Raw genomic sequence first — 18,187 nt, forward strand, 5'->3', positions numbered from 1 at the left:
GCTTCAATCTGCCATGTGATTAATCCATAATAGAAAAAAAAAAAAAAAACATGAACTCTGAGGGGACAACCTAGTGTTAAACTGCAGCCGGACCAAAAAATAAAAAAACTAAAGCGGAGGAAAGGTTCGTTTGAACGTCTTAAAGCTCCGGGCCGAACTCCCCGCCCGGCTCCACTGGCAAACCGGAAAGCTCGCCCCCGCGTTGCGGGGTCACACCGCGAGGCCGTACCGATGCGGGGGTTTCACCGCAACGAGCTCAGGTCGCGCAACCGAGAGTGAGAACCGGTAGCCAGCCATAACAACAACAGAGCTGTCCCTCTTCGTCTGGGGTTTTTGGTTTTTATGGGGGGGTTGCTTAGAAGGGTAGTGGGTTATTTAATTGTTTAATAGTAAAAAAGAAAAAAAAAAACGTGCGCTTACGCCGATTGGAACAGCAGCCACGCGTCGGACACGAATACGCGCCGCTCTCCGAACGCCTTCGCGGACTTCCCTCCTCGGACGTCCCCGGACGGCGGCGTTTCCTCCGCGTCCATTAGGGAGTCCCGGGGGCGAAGGGGGAGACGGGAATAAAAGGGGGAGAAAAAAAAAAAGAAAAAAAAAGCCGCTTTAAAAGAACGGACGGAGCTTTGCGAGGCTCAACCCCGGCGACGTGTCCTGAGGAACAACCGGGGATAACCCGTGCGGATCTCGCCGCAGCCCCCCCAGGTCACCGTCGACGAAACCGAAAGCTGCCGTCGAAAAGATAAAATAAAATAAAATAAAATAAAAGTCCGCTCGGGAGGAACCTTCCAAGAAGTGAAAGTACGCGTGGGCGAGGTGAGCGTGTACTGGCGGCTGGAACGACCGTGGCTTCGCGCCGAATTAGACGACAACGCATTTTAAGCACAGAATCCCGTCGCTGTGGGGAGTCACTGCGATAACGAAAATAAAAATAACAATAAAATTTAAATTAAAAAAAAAAAAAAAGTGCGCGCCTACGGTACCGCCACAGGAGGATGTTTTAATGTCACAGCGATGCCCGTGGAAGACAAGGTAATACGTGATAACATCGATCACACCACAGATCGATCCCGGTGCCCGGTCAAACAAAAGCGGAGATTGGTCTGTGCAAAAAAAATAAATAAAAAATAAAAAATAATACTAATAAAAAAAGGTATGATATGTGTAAATGATGATGGAGGACGGTGGCTCCCGCGGTGCGGCCGCTGCTCGGGAGGCTTTTAAGGCGACGTGGCTGGGTTCCCTCTAAACGGTGACATCGAAGGTGAGTGAGCGTCACAGCAGAGACGGCGACATTGAACGACGTTAACCGACAGCGACGCGGTGGATCCGTCCGTCCCCAGCACGTACCTCCCTGCTATTCGCTCTCCATGGTGAGGGAGACTATTTGTCCTCCGTCTGGAAGGCAAAAGAAAAAAAAAAAAAACATAAGACATTATAAACGGTGTTGAATAAACAAATCTGCGGTTAAACCGATCATTCGTGGCCGTGCTGGTGGACGCAACGCACCGCTTCTCTCCGCGCCGTCGCTGACGGCGTGGTGCGAGTTGCTCCCGAGCGCACACGCGTCGGCCTCACCGGCGGGGCTGGAAGGACACGAGTGGGTTCAAAGACGTGAAACTCCCGAATGCGGTCGACTGGGGTGATCCCGCCCGGAGCACTTACATTTTGCCGTTCGGCTGCAGGGCGGCGTGAGCGTGCTCGGGGTCGATGTGCACCGTCCTGGTGGTGAAGGAGTGTCCGTCACCCGGACTAACCCCACGGACGAGGACACGGTTAACACGGTAAACAAGCAAAACAAGGTAAAGCTCACGTAGACACACGGTCGTTCGACTGTATATTTTCTTCTTCGACAAGCCGCATCCTTGTATATTTTTTATTCACGGTATGATGTAGTTGAGGGATGGGTTTGATATTTTCCAAACCCCCGGCCTTATTGAAATGTCGGTTCCTTTCATTCGTAGTTGTTCGTAGCAACCTACCACTCTGCCGCAGCTTCTCACTGTGCTGAAACGCAGTCCAATGGGGCAAAGCTTTAGGCCTTCAAAAATAAAAAAAATCGACTTTTCGAAAATGGGGAAACTCACATCATAGTCACCATAGTGTCATAGTGTATGTTTCTCAACAGGTTTTGAACAACAGTAATATCACATTTTTATGTAGAACTGCTTCTTGCAGTGGCCACAGCACACCCAAAATGTAACTTGGGCTATAGCAGGTTGCCAGTATGAAGGGGCCCAACTTCCTGTTTCTAGTCTAGTTATGTTAGCGTGGATGCAGTCAAAAGGGTCGATTTGTGCAAAATAGTCAATAAAACCCTGGAAAAACTACCTGATAGAAATGTCAGTTTCGTGTTTTTAAGGCTTCAAAGGTTTGCCCCATCGGAATGCACTCAAGCCCAAAGAGAAGGTTCATCACGGCGCTAATAGTTGTGCAGTGACAAATTATAAATGATGGGAACCAACATAACAATGAGGCCCGCGTTGAAAATTTGTGATCCTGACCTTTACCGCCAATGCACCGGTCATAAAAAAAAATATGCATGTGGAATAGAGCGACGTCACCTTGAAAAGACTGGAAACATCCACAGCCTCTTGCGCTCTCCAAACACCTCGGCGACGTTGCTGCAGAGTCCTAAAGAGAATCCCTTTTTATCCGTGCCGTTCGTGAAGACAGCAGCCCTGAAAGCCTCTGAAAGGGGAATCGTCCGTCACTTATCTCGAACAACGACCTCCACACTCGACTCAAGAAATGTCGCGATGAAGGTGGTTCGTTTCAAAGCAGAGGATTTTAACGCTGGAGTTACATGCAGGCAAGTAAATGGCTGTTTGAAGCAGCAGTGGTAGCTACCTATGGTGGTTCTGTTGTTTCCCACCAGCCAGAGGTGGTAGCTGAAAAGTGACAGGACGCTGATGGAGAACATTGCCGCCACGAAAAATAAAAACAAGATGTGGAATTTGGCATGAGTGTCAGGCAACTGTTTCTTTAAAGAGGGAGAGAAAAAAAAAAAGAGCAGAGGCGTTAATCCCAGCACTGTAGATTTTGGCGCTTTCCACCGACAAAATCTTCATCGTACTATCGACCGAGATCGATGCTCTAATTGAGTGACTGAGTGAAAATACGCCGGCTGGAATATGCTCATTTAAAGTTTGCGCAGCACATTGAAGCAACTCAATCTGATCTAAATAGGGGAGGAACCTGATTAGGAACAGGAAAAAAAATATATATATACATAATGACAAAATAATTTCATTAATGAATTAGAACATTAGTAAATAAATTAAAAAAATTAATCAATCGATCAATCAATGAATAAGTAGATTAATGAATGAATGAATACATAACGAAATGTGTAAATAAATAACTAAATCTGTAAGTACGTAAGTAAACAAGTAAGTAAATAATTCAATAGGTGTTTAAATAAGTAAGTAATTACTATGCGAGTGCCTCGTGTCGGTTACGCACATTTTAGTTTTTGTATTTTTAGAGCTTAGAGCCTATTGCGGGTAATCAGCGCTGTGACATGACATTTCACTGCATATACGTATGAACGTATGTATGTGACAAATAATCTCTTGAGTCTTGAATTCAATAATTAAGTAATTAACTCAATAAGTAGATAAGTAAGTAAATACGTAATAAGTAATAAAATAAGTAAGTAATTAAATAACTAAGTAATTAAGAAAGTAAATCAATACATAAATACATTTTAAAAACACAAGATCTGAAAGGTTTTTCTTGTTACATACATAATGCTGCATATAATACAAACACCAATAGCCGCTGCTAAACAAATAAAAAATAAAAAAAACCCTGACACTAGTTGAACATCGAGCAGCACGAGCGCACAATACATTAAAAGTACACATGGCACTGTATGTGCTCCCCCTCCGCTCGTCTCCTACGTGACAGGGGGTCCATTGTCCCGATGGAAAGCAGGAGAGTTGAATGGTGGCACGGGCCTGGAGAGGGACCCCGTCCGACTCCCCCCCTGACGCTGACAAATAACAATAAGATCTCACACCACAGTGGACCCTTCAACCAGCAGTGCCACGACACCTCTTCACGCACATCGATACGACCTCACGCCACTCGATACGACCCCCCCACCCCCACCACCCGGACACTCGTTTCGCTGCTTATTCAGGATTCATTTAGGATAGGCTTTCTAGGATTGTATTTGTACTTACCGTCCAGAATTTGATGAAATACTGGATGACCGTGGTGGAAATGACAACGCAATACAGTGTGGCGTAGCCGAGGAACAAGACAAAGAACTTGTAGTTGGAGAATCCAACACAGTTATTTACCCTGATGGACACAACGAGACAGGACAAGGAGAGAGAAGAGGCTCAGGTGGAGAAAAGAGCACAGGGCGGAGCTTACCTGTCTGCAAAGCTGAAGTGAAAATACGCTTGAGACGTTGTTATGCTTAAGATCTAACGCTATTCTATGCAACAAAAAAAAAAGAAAAATCCCGGACACGATGCTCGCTTACGGAGCCCATTCTGTCAGACAACTCGACGGCGCCGCGCGCTACCGCACCCTTACGGCCCGGGCCCTCCCGCCCCACCTGCTTTGCTGCCTGCTTTGTTGCCCCGCCTCCACCTGTTGGGCTCCACTCTTCTACCCGACAGGGGGCATGCAAGCCCATCCCTCGTGTAGTTTGAGCTCACTAAGTACGCCCTCGTTGGCTGTACACACCTCGCCGGGAGCGACGCCAAACTCAAATGATGCAAAATAATTGGCGATGATGTATAATAAAGTAAATCTAAGAGTTGTCTGCCAGAATTGCTATTCATCCCACATCCCTCGCGTTGCAATGGACGCGGATGTGAGCAGCATAAGGAGAAATAGAAAAATTATAAAAAGGCGAAATAAGTAACCATAGGCCCATTTCATAAATCTATACAGTATATGAACTGATATCACTTATCAGTTCAGCTCATATCTCTGTAGGGTAGGGAGCAGCTCCCGCATAACAACAGCGCTGTGCGGCTGTGGAGATAGCGACAGGAGACCGACGTTACCCCCCCGAAATACATCGGAATTCTTCTCCTTTACATTTATTACCACCGTCTCAGCTTTACAGGAAGGTAGTTCGCCTATATACACTGTACACAACCAAACCAGACAAAAAGACAAACATGGAACAAGAGAGTCAGAGAGAGTGGGAGTGAAGGGGAGGGGGGGTTAGAAAACGAGGTGCTTGGAGGGTGAGACGACTTAGGGAGGGCACGCCGCGGCCGTGTAGGGGCGCAGCACGTCGGCCGCACCGGCCATAGCAACAGGCTCCCGCGCGGTCCGCTGAGCCTTACTTAGTGATTTGCAAAAAAATTGGGTGTTTTTAATCCGCTGTTTTTTCAACTTCGCCACTTCTACTTTTTTTTACGGTTCGTTGTGATGTCTATAGTATGTCATGAGGAGTCACAGATGAAAACAAACAAGTCGGTCGTAATCACAGGGAGCGGGACGCGCCCCCCGTTTCACTGTGGTGATTAGTTATTCGGTCAGAGACAAGGTGTATGCGCTGCAAGCCGGGCAGAAGCGCTTCAGAAACAAGCTTTTGGGAGCCCGGCTTTCAGCGTGCGTACAGCTCGTCTTCCTCGCTAATCTCGTCCGTCTATCTATCTCGTCATTCCTGGCAAAAGTAGCCTACCACGGGCAGTGATGGTCCATCTTCAGCACGCACCTTTGGGACAGGGGAAACGGGCGTTAGATCAAAAACGCCGAGACGTCGGCGCGGGCCTTGCAGCCGGCGCGTCGACTTATCAAGACGGAGGAAAGCGAAGTGCAGATCTTCGGGAACAGGAGGAAAGAAAAGCACCTACATCTCGCAGGTGGAGCAGTGATGGCAGCGGTCAGGTTTGATCACCTGGCAGTAGTCACAGTATCGGACGGCTGTTGGAAGCAAATTGAGGAAAACGAGTGTTACCATCGTGTTCCGGTGCTACTTTACGTATGCACTAATCCAGCGTTCCCCCCACCGTTTTTCCTTCAACGCCACACGTTTTGCAATCAAAACATCCCACGGCGGCGCCGCCGCCCTGTTAGCCGGGAAAAATCTCAGAAATACGCATACCAACGTTTCAGACTAATATTTAGCGATGCACGACTTGCAAACAATTCCTTCGTGGCAAACAAATCTTTTAAATGGCTCTGAAGTCGGCGAGTCGCCCCCCGGAAAAAGAGTGGAACACAGACTGAAAATAATTACTCAGGACTAAGGCCAAGGCATTTGGCACAATTTGTATTGAATGGGACATTCGCATTCCGCCTGAATAATACATTTTGACAGAATTAAAGGGTTATTGTAAGAATTCTATCGACAACTCAAGAGCCGAACTGACTCTCCTGACTCTCCTTCGTCATTCAGGAAGTCGTCCCTCGCTCGCCGTGCGTTACAACAACTGAATGAAATGAACCCAGGAGCCGGAAAATCAAACGACTCTTTTTACTGAGCGTCAGGAACCGACTCTCTAAAAAGAGTCAAACCGTTCATGGCTGTGAATTCATGAGATGAATTGGTGCGTCCGTCGCAATTTTGATCTTGCAACACGAGGGCTCACTTCCACTCTTGTCCTCCCCGCTCGCTAACTAGGCCTGCGCACCGCCCGACTTGTGGCCGCAGCGGTTTCCTCACCTCCTCCCGCCGTGCGCGTGTACACGGGCAGACCCAGGACGATCTTCTTCAGAATCTCCTGCTGAGTCTCCGCTCGCTCCTCTTTCTCATACAGCTCCTTCTCCACCTGGGGCAGAGAGAACTGGCGAGGGGCGAGACCACAAATAATTGGTATGTATATTGTGACATATATATTAAGACACTGGCTTCGGATCACAACACAAGTCTTGGTCGTTATGTAAAAAATGGTTTCTTGTGACTTGAGGGAGCGTTAGTGTGCCACCTTCTGTCGTGCTGTTTTTGAAACGCGCTTCCTGTGACACAGGAAACAGGTCGCAAATGCAACCAGCACGTCACCGACAAAAACAACATTGATAAGGGGAAACAAGTGAAGGCGAACCACTCACTGCTTTGGAGGGCCTGGCAGGCCTGGTGCAGATGGTCTTCCAGTAAGACCACATCAACATGAAGAAGAAAATGTGAAAAATAACCAGGTAGCTGACTTTTCCCAAAAGAAAAAAAAAAAAAAGGGACAGAGACAGACATCATTAATCAACAATGGAATGACACCCATGATCTACAATCAGCAGGCGGATCAGAAACGGATTGTGTTTCACGGATTCAAGTATTTACGACTGATGGATAACATGGACGTGAGGTGCGGTTGTGGGACTTACTTCGTTCTGCGTTGTTTGGGATCGTAACTGTTCAAGACACACAGAGAAGAGGTGGGATTTTAGAGAATCAAGCACAAGTGAATCAGACGCACAAATAGTCTGAAAATGGGACGACTCTTTCTTACCGAGCGACTCTTCTAGAGCCACACCCGCAAAAAAAAGTCCAACCTTTATCCACTACGAAAAAGTCCTCACTTTTTCAGAGTGAAACTTGTTCTGCCGGGAGCTGCTATTCTGGCATGAACTGAGCAATTTGAATAATTTGTGCGTCCTTGCAATTTTGATCTTTGCAACATTAACATTTTCCTTTTTTTTTTTTAGGTAGAATTTCGAAAGAATGTCACGGCACACCACTGTAGCTCAGATAGAACACTCGTGTCTCTTTACGCCCCCGGCCCCCCTCCTCTCCACTGCCCCACCGTGCCATGCTGCAGCAGCCTGGCACGGCCGGCAGTGACCCACCCATCAGAAAAAGCTTTGTCTGTCCAGCAGGGACGACCCCGCTCTGGCCATGGTTTGAAGCATTTTCAGGTCAACGTAGTATAATATATTATAAAACTGAGCGATGACAGTTATCCATATCGATGGTATTTTCAGCTTCAGCAACAGATATTCTCACATCACAGAACGTGACTTGATTTATGGTTTGCACTACGCCAAACCAAATGGACTTTTCTGAAATTTGAACGGCTCTTTACTGAGCCGGTCGTCAAGAAGCGCTGGCGGAGAAATTCTCCCTGCGTGTTCGGTGAGGTCCACCAGTCCGCTACAGGAAAACAAACTGAAGGATACAGCCGTGCTTCAAAGCAGTGATCTGATCAGTCTGCCTCTGCTTCTGTTGAAAAGGGCTGATTAGAGGTTGTGTGTCATTGGTCAGATGTCATTTACAGGACTATGGTCCCTCAATCATATTCCCGGGTGTAACGGATACTTTATAAGGTGATTTTAACAGTCAAACTCCGGTCACAGGTACAATCTTACTGTGCCATAAAACAAACCACAATGCTCTGCCAAGCCCCCTGGGGGTTATCCTTATCTCCACAGCAGGTTGCGTGAAGATGGAATGTGATCTGGTCTCTACAATACAGTAGGCATTATTGGAAAGAACAGTGTCTCTTCATATGAGCTGCTAAGAGACTCATTAAAAACCCCAAGGCAATGTCTTTTAAAAGCTACGTAACATACAAAAAAGGCTGTTGTACCATATAGCAAATGTGAAACATCATTCAAAGATTTGATCATGTGCATTTTTCTCTCACACCGCATCTCGAGAAGGAGCTGACCCTTCCATCACTACGAGGAGTTCTCATTTTCAGAATGAAACTCCAGCTTGTTCGGATGAACACAGAGCTGCTATTCTGGCTGGAATTTGTGGATTTGGTGAGTTGGTGCAGCAGTGCAATTTGGATCTGGCAGCACCAGAGAATAATTTCCATTCTTTTCTTTTAAGTGGAAATAAAAATGTTCAACTACTCAGACCATTTAGTGTGTAGACACGCAAAAACCTGACGGCAATAAAGACTTTTGGCATCTTTGACAGGACATAGCTAATATTATTAGCCTAATTACTATCCCCGTCCAAATGAATGATGCCCCCAGGAAGCCTTGGCTAGACAGTCCGCCTCACTTGGTTTATGAAGCCATTCCTATTATAATAGTGTCGGATGTCAAAACTGGTCCATAAACAATGACACACATTTGAACTGGGACATTCCCTCCATTGTACAGCAGCTCAGCTCAGGTGAGTTTTAATATGCTGGGCCTGTCTTCTCCACTTGCCAGCTTCTGATTCTGCACCACACATTTGTGACAGCTTTTTTTTTAATACACACACACACACACACGCACATATATATATATATATATATATAGTTATTTTTTTCCATGGTAAGTTATGTTGTTTGGTATAACAATTGTTTATTTGTCACTGTCACTCGTTAAAAGTTTAATAATGATGATGTATTGTTATGTATTGATAATATTGCATTTTCTGGGCCAGAATATGGTCAGGGTTGGGAAGATTGGGCAGAAACAGTAGTTCCATTACTTTGACACACGATGTACTATATACACCGTATATTGACATTGTTGAAACTAACGTCTCATACTGAGTTTTAAATTTGTTTTCGTTTGTTTGTTTTCAATCAGACCCTTGATGCAATGTATGACGTTAGCGTTGCCCATGACCTGACTAAGTCTGAGTTTCATTTGACCCATTGCCGGCGTATTTAGTATCTGTATGCGTGTTTAAAATAGTTGTACTTACACACACATAGTTCCACAACGTATGCATAGTAAGACCACAGAAGAACCAGGTTAATAAAGAAGACAGGGATCCAGTTGAGAGCCTTCACGCAGGAGCGCAGCACGCACGGCGGAGCCATCGCTAATCCGGACTAAGACGCGGAGCCGCGACTGGGCAGGGACGACGCGAGAACGACTCGCTCGTGGCGAACGGGATCCTTCAAAAATGAATCGGTCCCTCCGGCGAACGAGCCGCGCGGGCGAGTCAGACCTCCCGCCCCGCAGGCAGGCGGACGGTCATGGCCGAGGGCCGACTCCCTTCCTGCGAGTCCCGTTCACCGGACGTCCTCCCGCGCCCAACGTGCGCTCCGCGCCGGCCCGCGGCAGGTCGGTCTCGTCCGGTCGGTCCCGTTGAGTCGGTCTCGCTGAGTCGCTCGTCGGGAACAGAGTCTCGTTGAACGACTCGAACCTTTCCTCGCCGGCTGTGACGTCAGAATCATCTTTTTAAACGGACAGGCTCCAAGGCCCCGCCAGGCTGCAGCTCCGCCCCGCTCATGCGCCTCGACGTCACTTTTGGCCTTTTACCGTAAATATTTGTGATCACACAAAGTCTATACAAACCGTATCTCCTGAATAGTCACTTCAAAAAAGAAAAAAATGGCGCCTCCACTTCTGTGTTTTATACAGTATATAATGATCCGCTTGTGTTGTTCGCTCCGCTCATTCAAACCAGTATGTGCTGTTGACAAATGAGGATTCTTTGGAAGAACGTATTACCCAGCATGCATTATGAGGCGATTCACCCGTACGCCTGCGTGCTGTGACATGAGCTGTGAGCGTGCGAATAAACCAACGACTCGTGCGACACAACTTTTCAAAATTCTTTAATTTAATGGTTTTACTTGAGTCATGACTCAAATTGTTGTCAACTTACCACCAAAACCGCGACTGTAGTTCCCATGTGACTGCGTTGTGTACTGTATACACAGTGTGCTGAGTGGAGGTGTAGCATTGCTTGGAAGGCGACATCGTATCAGCGCTCAAGCCGATTCCGTTACTTATGTTAATATGTGTCAAAAGCCTGTGCGGTCTCAACACAACAATGAAAAGGTTGCGTCTGGGGGGCCCTTGGGTGTCCCGGGCCCCAGTTCAATTGCCCCCGACGAGGAAGCTTTCCTTATGAGCTCAAAGGCAAAAAAAAACAACAAAAAAAACACAAAATAAACAAAAACAATGGACGTCCAAAAATGAATAAATTAGGTTGTTTATTAGGTTAAGCAAAAAAAGAACCTTTAACTTGAACCCTTTTGAGTTCATGTTAACATGTGACTAAAATGTTCATGTTAGGATTGCATGCTGAATGACACTAGACACACAAATACACCTTCTGTGTAAAGTCTATTGAAGTAGTTAAATTGCATTTTCACAAGTTTTTGGAATGCCACTTAGTACCTGGAAAGGGGTTAACATATTTGTAAAGACAACAATGAATGTTAATCATGTTGGGTGGGGGGGCCCCTTCGAAGGGGGCGTCTCCTTTTGGGTGGGGGGGCCCCGGTTGGGGGGGCCCCTTCGAAGGGGGCGTCTCTTTTTGGGGTGAGTCGGGGTGGGGGGGGGTGGGGAGGAGTAGGGGGAGGGGGAGGGAGAGGGGGATTGGCGTGACGGGGAGCGTCCTCTGGTGGGGCTGCTGCTGGGGGAAACGTGGGGCGACGAGTACGGGGACAAGGCCTGGAGCACTCGGCCGCTGCCCTCCTGAATGGCGTGCTGAAGAGGGAGAGAAAGGAAGAAGGGAACCTCAACCTTAACATCAACATCAATGTCAACCTCATTCCTGAACATCAACATCAACCTCATTCCTGAACATAAACCTCATACCTCATCAACCTCATACCTCAACCTAATTTCTCAACACCAACCTCATACCTCAACATCATACATCAACACCATACCTCATCGTCAGCCTCATACCTCATCATCAACCTCATACCTCATACATCAACATCACACCTCATCATCAACCTCATAGATCAACATCATACCTCATCGTCAGCCTCATACCTCATCATCAACCTCATACATCAACATCACACCTCATCATCAACCTCATAGATCAACATCATACATCAACATCATACCTCATCGTCAGCCTCATACCTCAACAGCATACCTCATTATCAACCTCATACCTCAACATCATACCTCATACATCAACATCATACCTCATCATCAACCTCATAGATCAACATCATACCTCATCGTCAGCCTCATACCTCAACATCATACCTCATCATCAACCTCATACCTCAACATCAACCACATACATCAACATCAACCCCATACATCAACATCATACCTCAACATCATACCTCATCATCAACCTCATACCTCAACATCAACCACATACATCAACATCAACCCCATACATCAACATCATACCTCATCATCAACATCATACCTTAACATCAACCTCATACATAAACATCAGCCTCATACATCAACATCAACCTCATACATCAACATCAACCTCATACATCAACATCATACCTCATCATCAACCTCATACCTTAACATCATACCTCATCATCAACCTCAACATCAACCTCATACCTCAACATCATACCTCATCATCAACCTCATACATCAACATCAACCTCATACATCAACATCAACCTCACTCCTCAACATCATACCTCGGCCTCAACTTCATACCTCATCATTAACCTCATACATCACCCCACTCCTCAATATCATACCTCAACATCATACCTCATCATCAACCTCATACATCAACATCAACCTCATACATCAACATCAACCTCACTTCTCAACATCATACCTCGGCCTCAACATCATACCTCATCATCAACCTCATACATCACCCCACTCCTCAATATCATACCTCAACCTCACTCCTCAACATCATACCTCAACATAAACATCAACCTCATGCCTTAACATCAACCCCAATCTCATTCCTCCACCGTGTTCCTCAACCGCGTTCCTCAACCTCGCTGTTGTGTCTGCGCCTGGGTTTGTTCTGAGAGTGCTTCCCCACAACGGATCAGGCGGTTCAGGAGACTTTAGGAGTGAAAGGTAGGAATGCACGCGGATACTGACACAGTGTCAGCTCTAGTGTTTTCCAGCCAAACGTGCCGTGAAACTTCCCCTTTAAAAAAAAGTCACTTCCAGCTTCACAAATGAATAAGCCCTTCGTGTTGCAAGATCAAAATCGCAAGGCTGCTCAAATTCATCAGATCCAGACAGAATGGCAGCTCCAGCAGAACAAGTCTCGAAGTGAAAGCGACGTCGAGACGAAAGGCTCGACTCTGCCTCGAGATTCGGTTCTTGACCCATCGCTCAGCAAAACAAGTCGTTCGGTTTTCCGAGCCTTTGTTCATTTGATCCAGCCGGCTCAAAGCGCGGCGAGCGAGGGCGCGGTGGGCGACTCCACTATTTTCAGTTTGTGAATTGAAGATTCGCCCCCTCGCCCACTATTTCGTCGGGGTGGCTCCCGACTCCCGGGTCATTTAAAAGAGCTGCTCACGAGTCACGCGCCGCTGCTAGTGGCCCATAATAATAATAATAATAAGCACAGTTCTCCATGTTTCTGACGCTCTCAGTGGTTTAGCGGTACAAGATAGTGGTGTCCCCGGAAACACCGCCGTACTGAGCTCTTACTGCTCATACACAAAATGGTGCAGTACCTCAACAAGACACCAGCAACACAACATAGTTGCTCTCAGTCACTGTTCCATTTGTTATTTTGTCATCCATTCGTTATCCAGTTTTAATCGAACAAACCATCAATTAAATCAATGAGTGGTAAATACCCAACACACAGGCCTTTCAAGATCGGCTTTCTCATTATTGTTGGGATTGCAAACGAAAACCTTTGAGTATTCGCATCAGTACTTGTGGTATCAATAAGTACCCAAGAGCGGATGTTGGTACTGCGGCCGGTTCTAGACAGAGGCACGGTGAGGCATTGCCCCGACAAATTCTCCTCCTGCCCCCCCAACACCAAGTTGCCCAGCTGGGTTTAAAAATAAAAACCGAAAGACTATACAGGCCTGTTTGTTTAACTGTGGCTTTAGCCTCGCATTTAGATTAAATAATGCCTTTGTACATGTACTGCATATCGCTTATCAGTCCCCAAAACAACGACAGTAAAAACACTAGAAGTATCTCTCGCTGCCCATCCAGTCAAAGCCCCATAAAAGCGGACGCGATCGGTACTCGCCCTCGGCCCCCCGCAAAGACGGCATATCTGAACCTACCCACGCCCCGTCGGGACCGAACAGCTCCAGGAAGTTGCCGATGAATTCCCGGGACTTCTCCTCCCACTTGAGGATGAGGTCCTGGCTCTTCTCCTCCACTCTGTAGACAAAGTGCTTGGACTTCTCCTCCACCGTCCGCACGGTCTCTTTCATCTTATCCACCTGGTTCTGGAGACGGTATTTCTTCTCCTGCGTAGTCACAAGGACCGCGACACATTTGCCATCAATACGTCCCCACGAGCTTCCCAATTGTCCACGAAACAAGAGTTGTTGTTTTTTTTCCTCCCCCTACATTAATGAATCCGACATTTAGCTCTCGGGCCGTGTAGCCTCTCTGCAAGTTGCGCCGGACGTAGACGTCGTAATCTCGAACGATCCGCGTGATCAGGTCAGAGGTGGAGATTCCTTCCGTCCGCTGCGTGGCTACGAACATCCCTGAGGAACACCAAGGCACGTCAGCGCGGCGGCGGCGGCGGTCCGCCGTCCCAAACAATCCTGCTCCAAGGTGCCTGGAAGGTGGACGTAGACGTCCCCTCACCTGCTTCCTTGATGTGTTTGTAGACGTCCTCCGATCCAGCGGAGGTGTAGGGGATGTCATCGTGGGCCACAAAGTCAATCTGCAAATGCAAAACAATTGCTTTTCAGAAGTGACGTTTTCAGAAGGGGTTTTGGGGTCGCGGGGCAACTTCACAGCTTCCTGTGAATTCATCATTTTGATTAAAATATTGACAAACGCATGACAACGCCTTGTGAGCAATGTCAAACAAGATACTGTATTTGAGGGACATGCCGTACTGGACCTTGGGACGCGAAAGGTTTTGGAGAAGCCCTAAATGAGGATGCTTGTGTTCACCGCGAGAAGTGACCTTGTGTTTCTTGAGGAATTCCGTGGTCAGGGTCCAGGGAGCGTCCCGCACCACCTCGTCGACGTAGCGGCAGTGCCTGAGCGCGTCGTAGCGCTCGTCCTCCGTCATCACCGTGTAGCCCTTGTACTGGTGGGTGAGCTCGTCGCTGCAGACTGAGGACACGGGTCAGCGTCAGCGGGCGTGAGTCAGCGGCGATCAGGAACGGCTTAAAATGACGTCTCTGACAGGCCATTCTTAGATTTACTTTTAAATGGTCTTTGATTATTTTTGCAACCGTTTGAGGATAGGGTCTGGGCTGGGTACAGCAAAAATAGACATGTTGGGTGATCTAGAAATATAGGAGTGATGAGCACGAATCCCCCCCCGTTGGATAGAAGAGTGACAAATAAGTCACAGCTATCAAAGCTGGTTAGGGATTGGCCACTTAAATTGGCCGGCCCATCGGGGCGTGGCACCACGCGGCGCCGTCGAGTTGTCTGACAGAACTAGCTCTTCACTAGCTAAGTTCAACTTAGCCTGTAAATCAATAGTCTGCAGACAGACGATTCAGGAGTTTACTTAAATCTTTGAAATGATTCGTGTGCCACCGGGTCACGCCGCGAGACTTTCACGCCCAGCTTTTTCTGGTGGACGCGTCATATCCTGGCTCATATCAGTCGACAAGTTGTTAACTCCTCCGTGATCTCATGGGTTTGTGCACATTCTTGTGTTGGTATTTTACCTCCTACAATTAAGTGTGCGTTTGGGAAAAGAGTTTTGGCCTGCATGAGCGCTCGAGCATGCCCCGAGTGGAACAGGTCAAAGATTCCATCGGCATACACTCGAACTGGACGGTGGGCTGTAAAAGAGACAAAATAAAATAGGAATAGGAACTTGATAGCTCATCATTTTAATGATGAGCGTCCATGATGTCCACATCTACGAGTTACTGTACCTGGGGTGCCCCTCCGTGCCTGGGCAACGGTCAGCTTTTCATGAGGGAGCGCTGAATCACAGCCTGTAGGCTTAGCAAAAATAGCTGGCTCTCGTAGAGCCTGATAGGAAAGACAAAGTAAAACAATAATAATTGAATGTTAAAAAAATATTGTAACTTAACTTTCTATACACTGTTTTCAATCGATTCTACTTCAGGTTGGGTACAATTTTAAAATAAATTGATTTGGATTTTTTTATATGTATATTTCACTTAATTTCATACTGAATATTGTGTTTTTGTAGTAATGTAGTAAATAGTAATTTATTGGATTGGAGCATTAAACTGAATGTAAAAATATGCTCGGTACAGTTATGCAACATGGTGAAAAATTGACCTTTCAACCCATGTTCCCTCTATGTGCTCAGGTGATGCAAGAACTCAACCTACACTCAATGCTTACGTAATAAGATTTACCAAACCTTGCGTTGAACTCTACAAACGCATTGAGTAATGGTGCTTAGTGCTGGGAAGGGCCACCTGTGTTCATAGATGCCCAATTAGCCCCATCAGTGACACATCAGCCCCGTCCCCGCCCAAGGTCCCATTGTATGACGCCTTTTTATTGCTGGCATAAAAATGAACATTGCACAAGACAAAGCTCTGACCCGGGCGGCGCGGGGAGGGGAGGCCCGATCGAGCCTCGCGCGTCTGACCACATTTCGTCACCGAGCGGACGCCCTTCCCATCTCCAGCAGAAGCATGGCCATCACAGAACCTTAGCCGTGATCATTTACTCAAAGGTAGCTCCCGGATTTCAATTTCCAAATTATTATCAGCGATGCTCATATTTGATAATTGAATCGACGAAATAGCACAAAATATCAATCAATTGAAACGACACATATGTACAGTATAATCTGTATGTAATATAAGCAGCCTTACCCCGCAGTGGCTTCCCCTTTGCCTCTGTGGAGCCTGACTGGGGACACCGTTACCCCGGCCTCGTCGCCTTCCCACCATGCCGGCTCCTCTGCTTCCTTATTTACTTATAGCCCCCCGTGTCCCCCGCCTGTCGTCACTGGTCTCTGCCAACTACTGCACGAGGGTGATCTCTAGGTCTGTGTGGTTTTAAGTATATAATCCACTGGCCTCTCTGACCCTGATGACGAGAGGATCTGGTGAGCAAAGTTCAAACCAAACAGTTAAAAAGATATATTGAGGATAGAAGATTGCACTTATCAACGCCGGGAAACGGTCGAGCGTTCCCTTGAGCGTCACACACGTGGATTTATAGTGTGTAAATACGAATAGAGTTTTAAGTAAATAGACTAGTTTGGTCCATTCTAGCTATTATTTGGCAGGACGTGCATCCACAGTGCTCGCCATTTGAAACATGACGGCACATGCTGTTTGGTGATGCCTTTTACGAGGTCCTCCAACCTAATGCACGTGAGTTTAGACCCGTATTGCTGCTTCCTATTTGAAGTGTGTCCTACCTCATGGCTAAATGTGACACTGCCAGCCTTTGGACTCAAACACGACGGGACACACTGTCCCAACTTTCCTAAAAAAAACGGAGCAGCACTGCAGCCTGTCTGACGCTACAGGAAAGCGAGAGTGTCCAGGAAATCTGTACTCAAGTAGAAGTGCCGTTACTTACTAAATATCACACAAATGCATGTGGTATCACAGACATTCAATTCAATTTATAAGACAACTGTGCCTTATCACAAGTATGAAAGCATCCATGTTATTTATTAATCAACTATGAGTAAAAAAATAAAAAAAAAAGTAGTGCACATCATTATTCAGCGTAGGCCTATCAGTATCAGTACGTTTAATAGACCTTGCCTCCAGTAAAAGTAATATTCAAAAGAAAATAAGTTATATTGCCTCAAAACAGGGGGGAAAAAAACTTGGAAAAGTCACCTTTTCATCACATTCGTCGGTCACGTAAAATAAAATAAAAATAAAATAAAAGTAAAATGAAATGATTTCAAGGTAAAGAGTTTGGTTCAAACACTTCTGATTGGAATTATACATGTGTGTATATATATATATAGATATATATTATTTTATTTTTTTTCTAATTCTAAAACTTGGTAACAACCTCCAGCCAAACGACGCGGTCGTTACGTTACAGAGCGCGCGCGGGGCCTCGGCGTCTGTGACGTCACCCGTTGGGTTCCGGAGACGCGCCCGGGGGGGTGGGGGGTGGGGGGGGGGGGGGGGTGGTGGGTGTGGGGGGCCCTCGGGTTTGGGCTCCTGTCAGTCAGGGGCCACCGCGCGCCCATCGCCCATCGCCAACGGCTTCTTTCCGTGCGCGACGGTCGCTCCGTCGACGCGACGACACAGACACAGCGGCTCCACCGAGGGACGTGGAGCCGGATGACTCCTTGAGCGGCACCCAGCGGCCGCTCGCTGAACTGCAGTTTAAAGCCCTTCCGCGTTTGACCGCGACGCCCGGATGTAATGGTGACCCGCTCGATTGGTCACCGGAGTCGTTGTCGCCACCTAGCGGTGTACTATGGTTATAATTATGAATGATTATTATTATTATTATTATTATTATTATTATTATTATT

The 18,187-nt window shown here is 46.9% G+C and overlaps 2 protein-coding genes across 2 annotated transcripts; both read right to left on the reverse strand.

Annotated features, from left to right (window-relative positions):
- Positions 1-1,321: 1,321 nt before the first annotated feature.
- LOC307239633 (palmitoyltransferase ZDHHC20-B-like) lies at positions 1,322-9,683 on the reverse strand (the record flags this gene model as incomplete). The annotated part of the gene is made up of 12 exons (XM_080013126.1): positions 1,322-1,398; positions 1,510-1,586; positions 1,666-1,752; positions 2,565-2,691; positions 2,851-2,983; positions 4,191-4,311; positions 5,660-5,692; positions 5,832-5,901; positions 6,644-6,764; positions 7,030-7,124; positions 7,300-7,326; positions 9,566-9,683. The coding sequence occupies 12 exons, from the start codon at positions 9,681-9,683 to the stop codon at positions 1,358-1,360; spliced, it is 1,050 nt and encodes a 349-aa protein (XP_079869252.1). The 3' UTR covers positions 1,322-1,357.
- A 1,306-nt stretch (positions 9,684-10,989) lies between these two features.
- LOC307239631 (choline-phosphate cytidylyltransferase B-like) lies at positions 10,990-17,382 on the reverse strand. The gene is made up of 8 exons (XM_080013124.1): positions 16,545-17,382; positions 15,621-15,720; positions 15,408-15,524; positions 14,687-14,838; positions 14,359-14,437; positions 14,113-14,255; positions 13,821-14,009; positions 10,990-11,307 (listed from the first exon to the last, which is right to left on the reverse strand). The coding sequence occupies exons 1-8, from the start codon at positions 16,620-16,622 to the stop codon at positions 11,041-11,043; spliced, it is 1,125 nt and encodes a 374-aa protein (XP_079869250.1). The 5' UTR covers positions 16,623-17,382; the 3' UTR covers positions 10,990-11,040.
- Between the last annotated feature and the right edge of the window lie 805 nt (positions 17,383-18,187).

Source organism: Zeus faber (genome assembly GCF_960531495.2).
Source record: "Zeus faber genome assembly, chromosome: 14".
Classification (NCBI taxonomy): domain Eukaryota; kingdom Metazoa; phylum Chordata; class Actinopteri; order Zeiformes; family Zeidae; genus Zeus; species Zeus faber.

Coding starts and splice junctions, on each gene's coding strand:
- LOC307239631 (XM_080013124.1), bottom strand. CDS start 16,622: ATGGTGGGAAGGCGACGAGGCCGGGGTAACGGTGTCCCCAGTCAGGCT. Junction 15,721..16,544: donor AAAGGGGAAGCCACTGCGGG/GTAAGGCTGCTT, acceptor CTTTCCTATCAG/GCTCTACGAGAGCCAGCTAT. Junction 14,839..15,407: donor CGCACACTTAATTGTAGGAG/GTAAAATACCAA, acceptor CCGTGTCCTCAG/TCTGCAGCGACGAGCTCACC.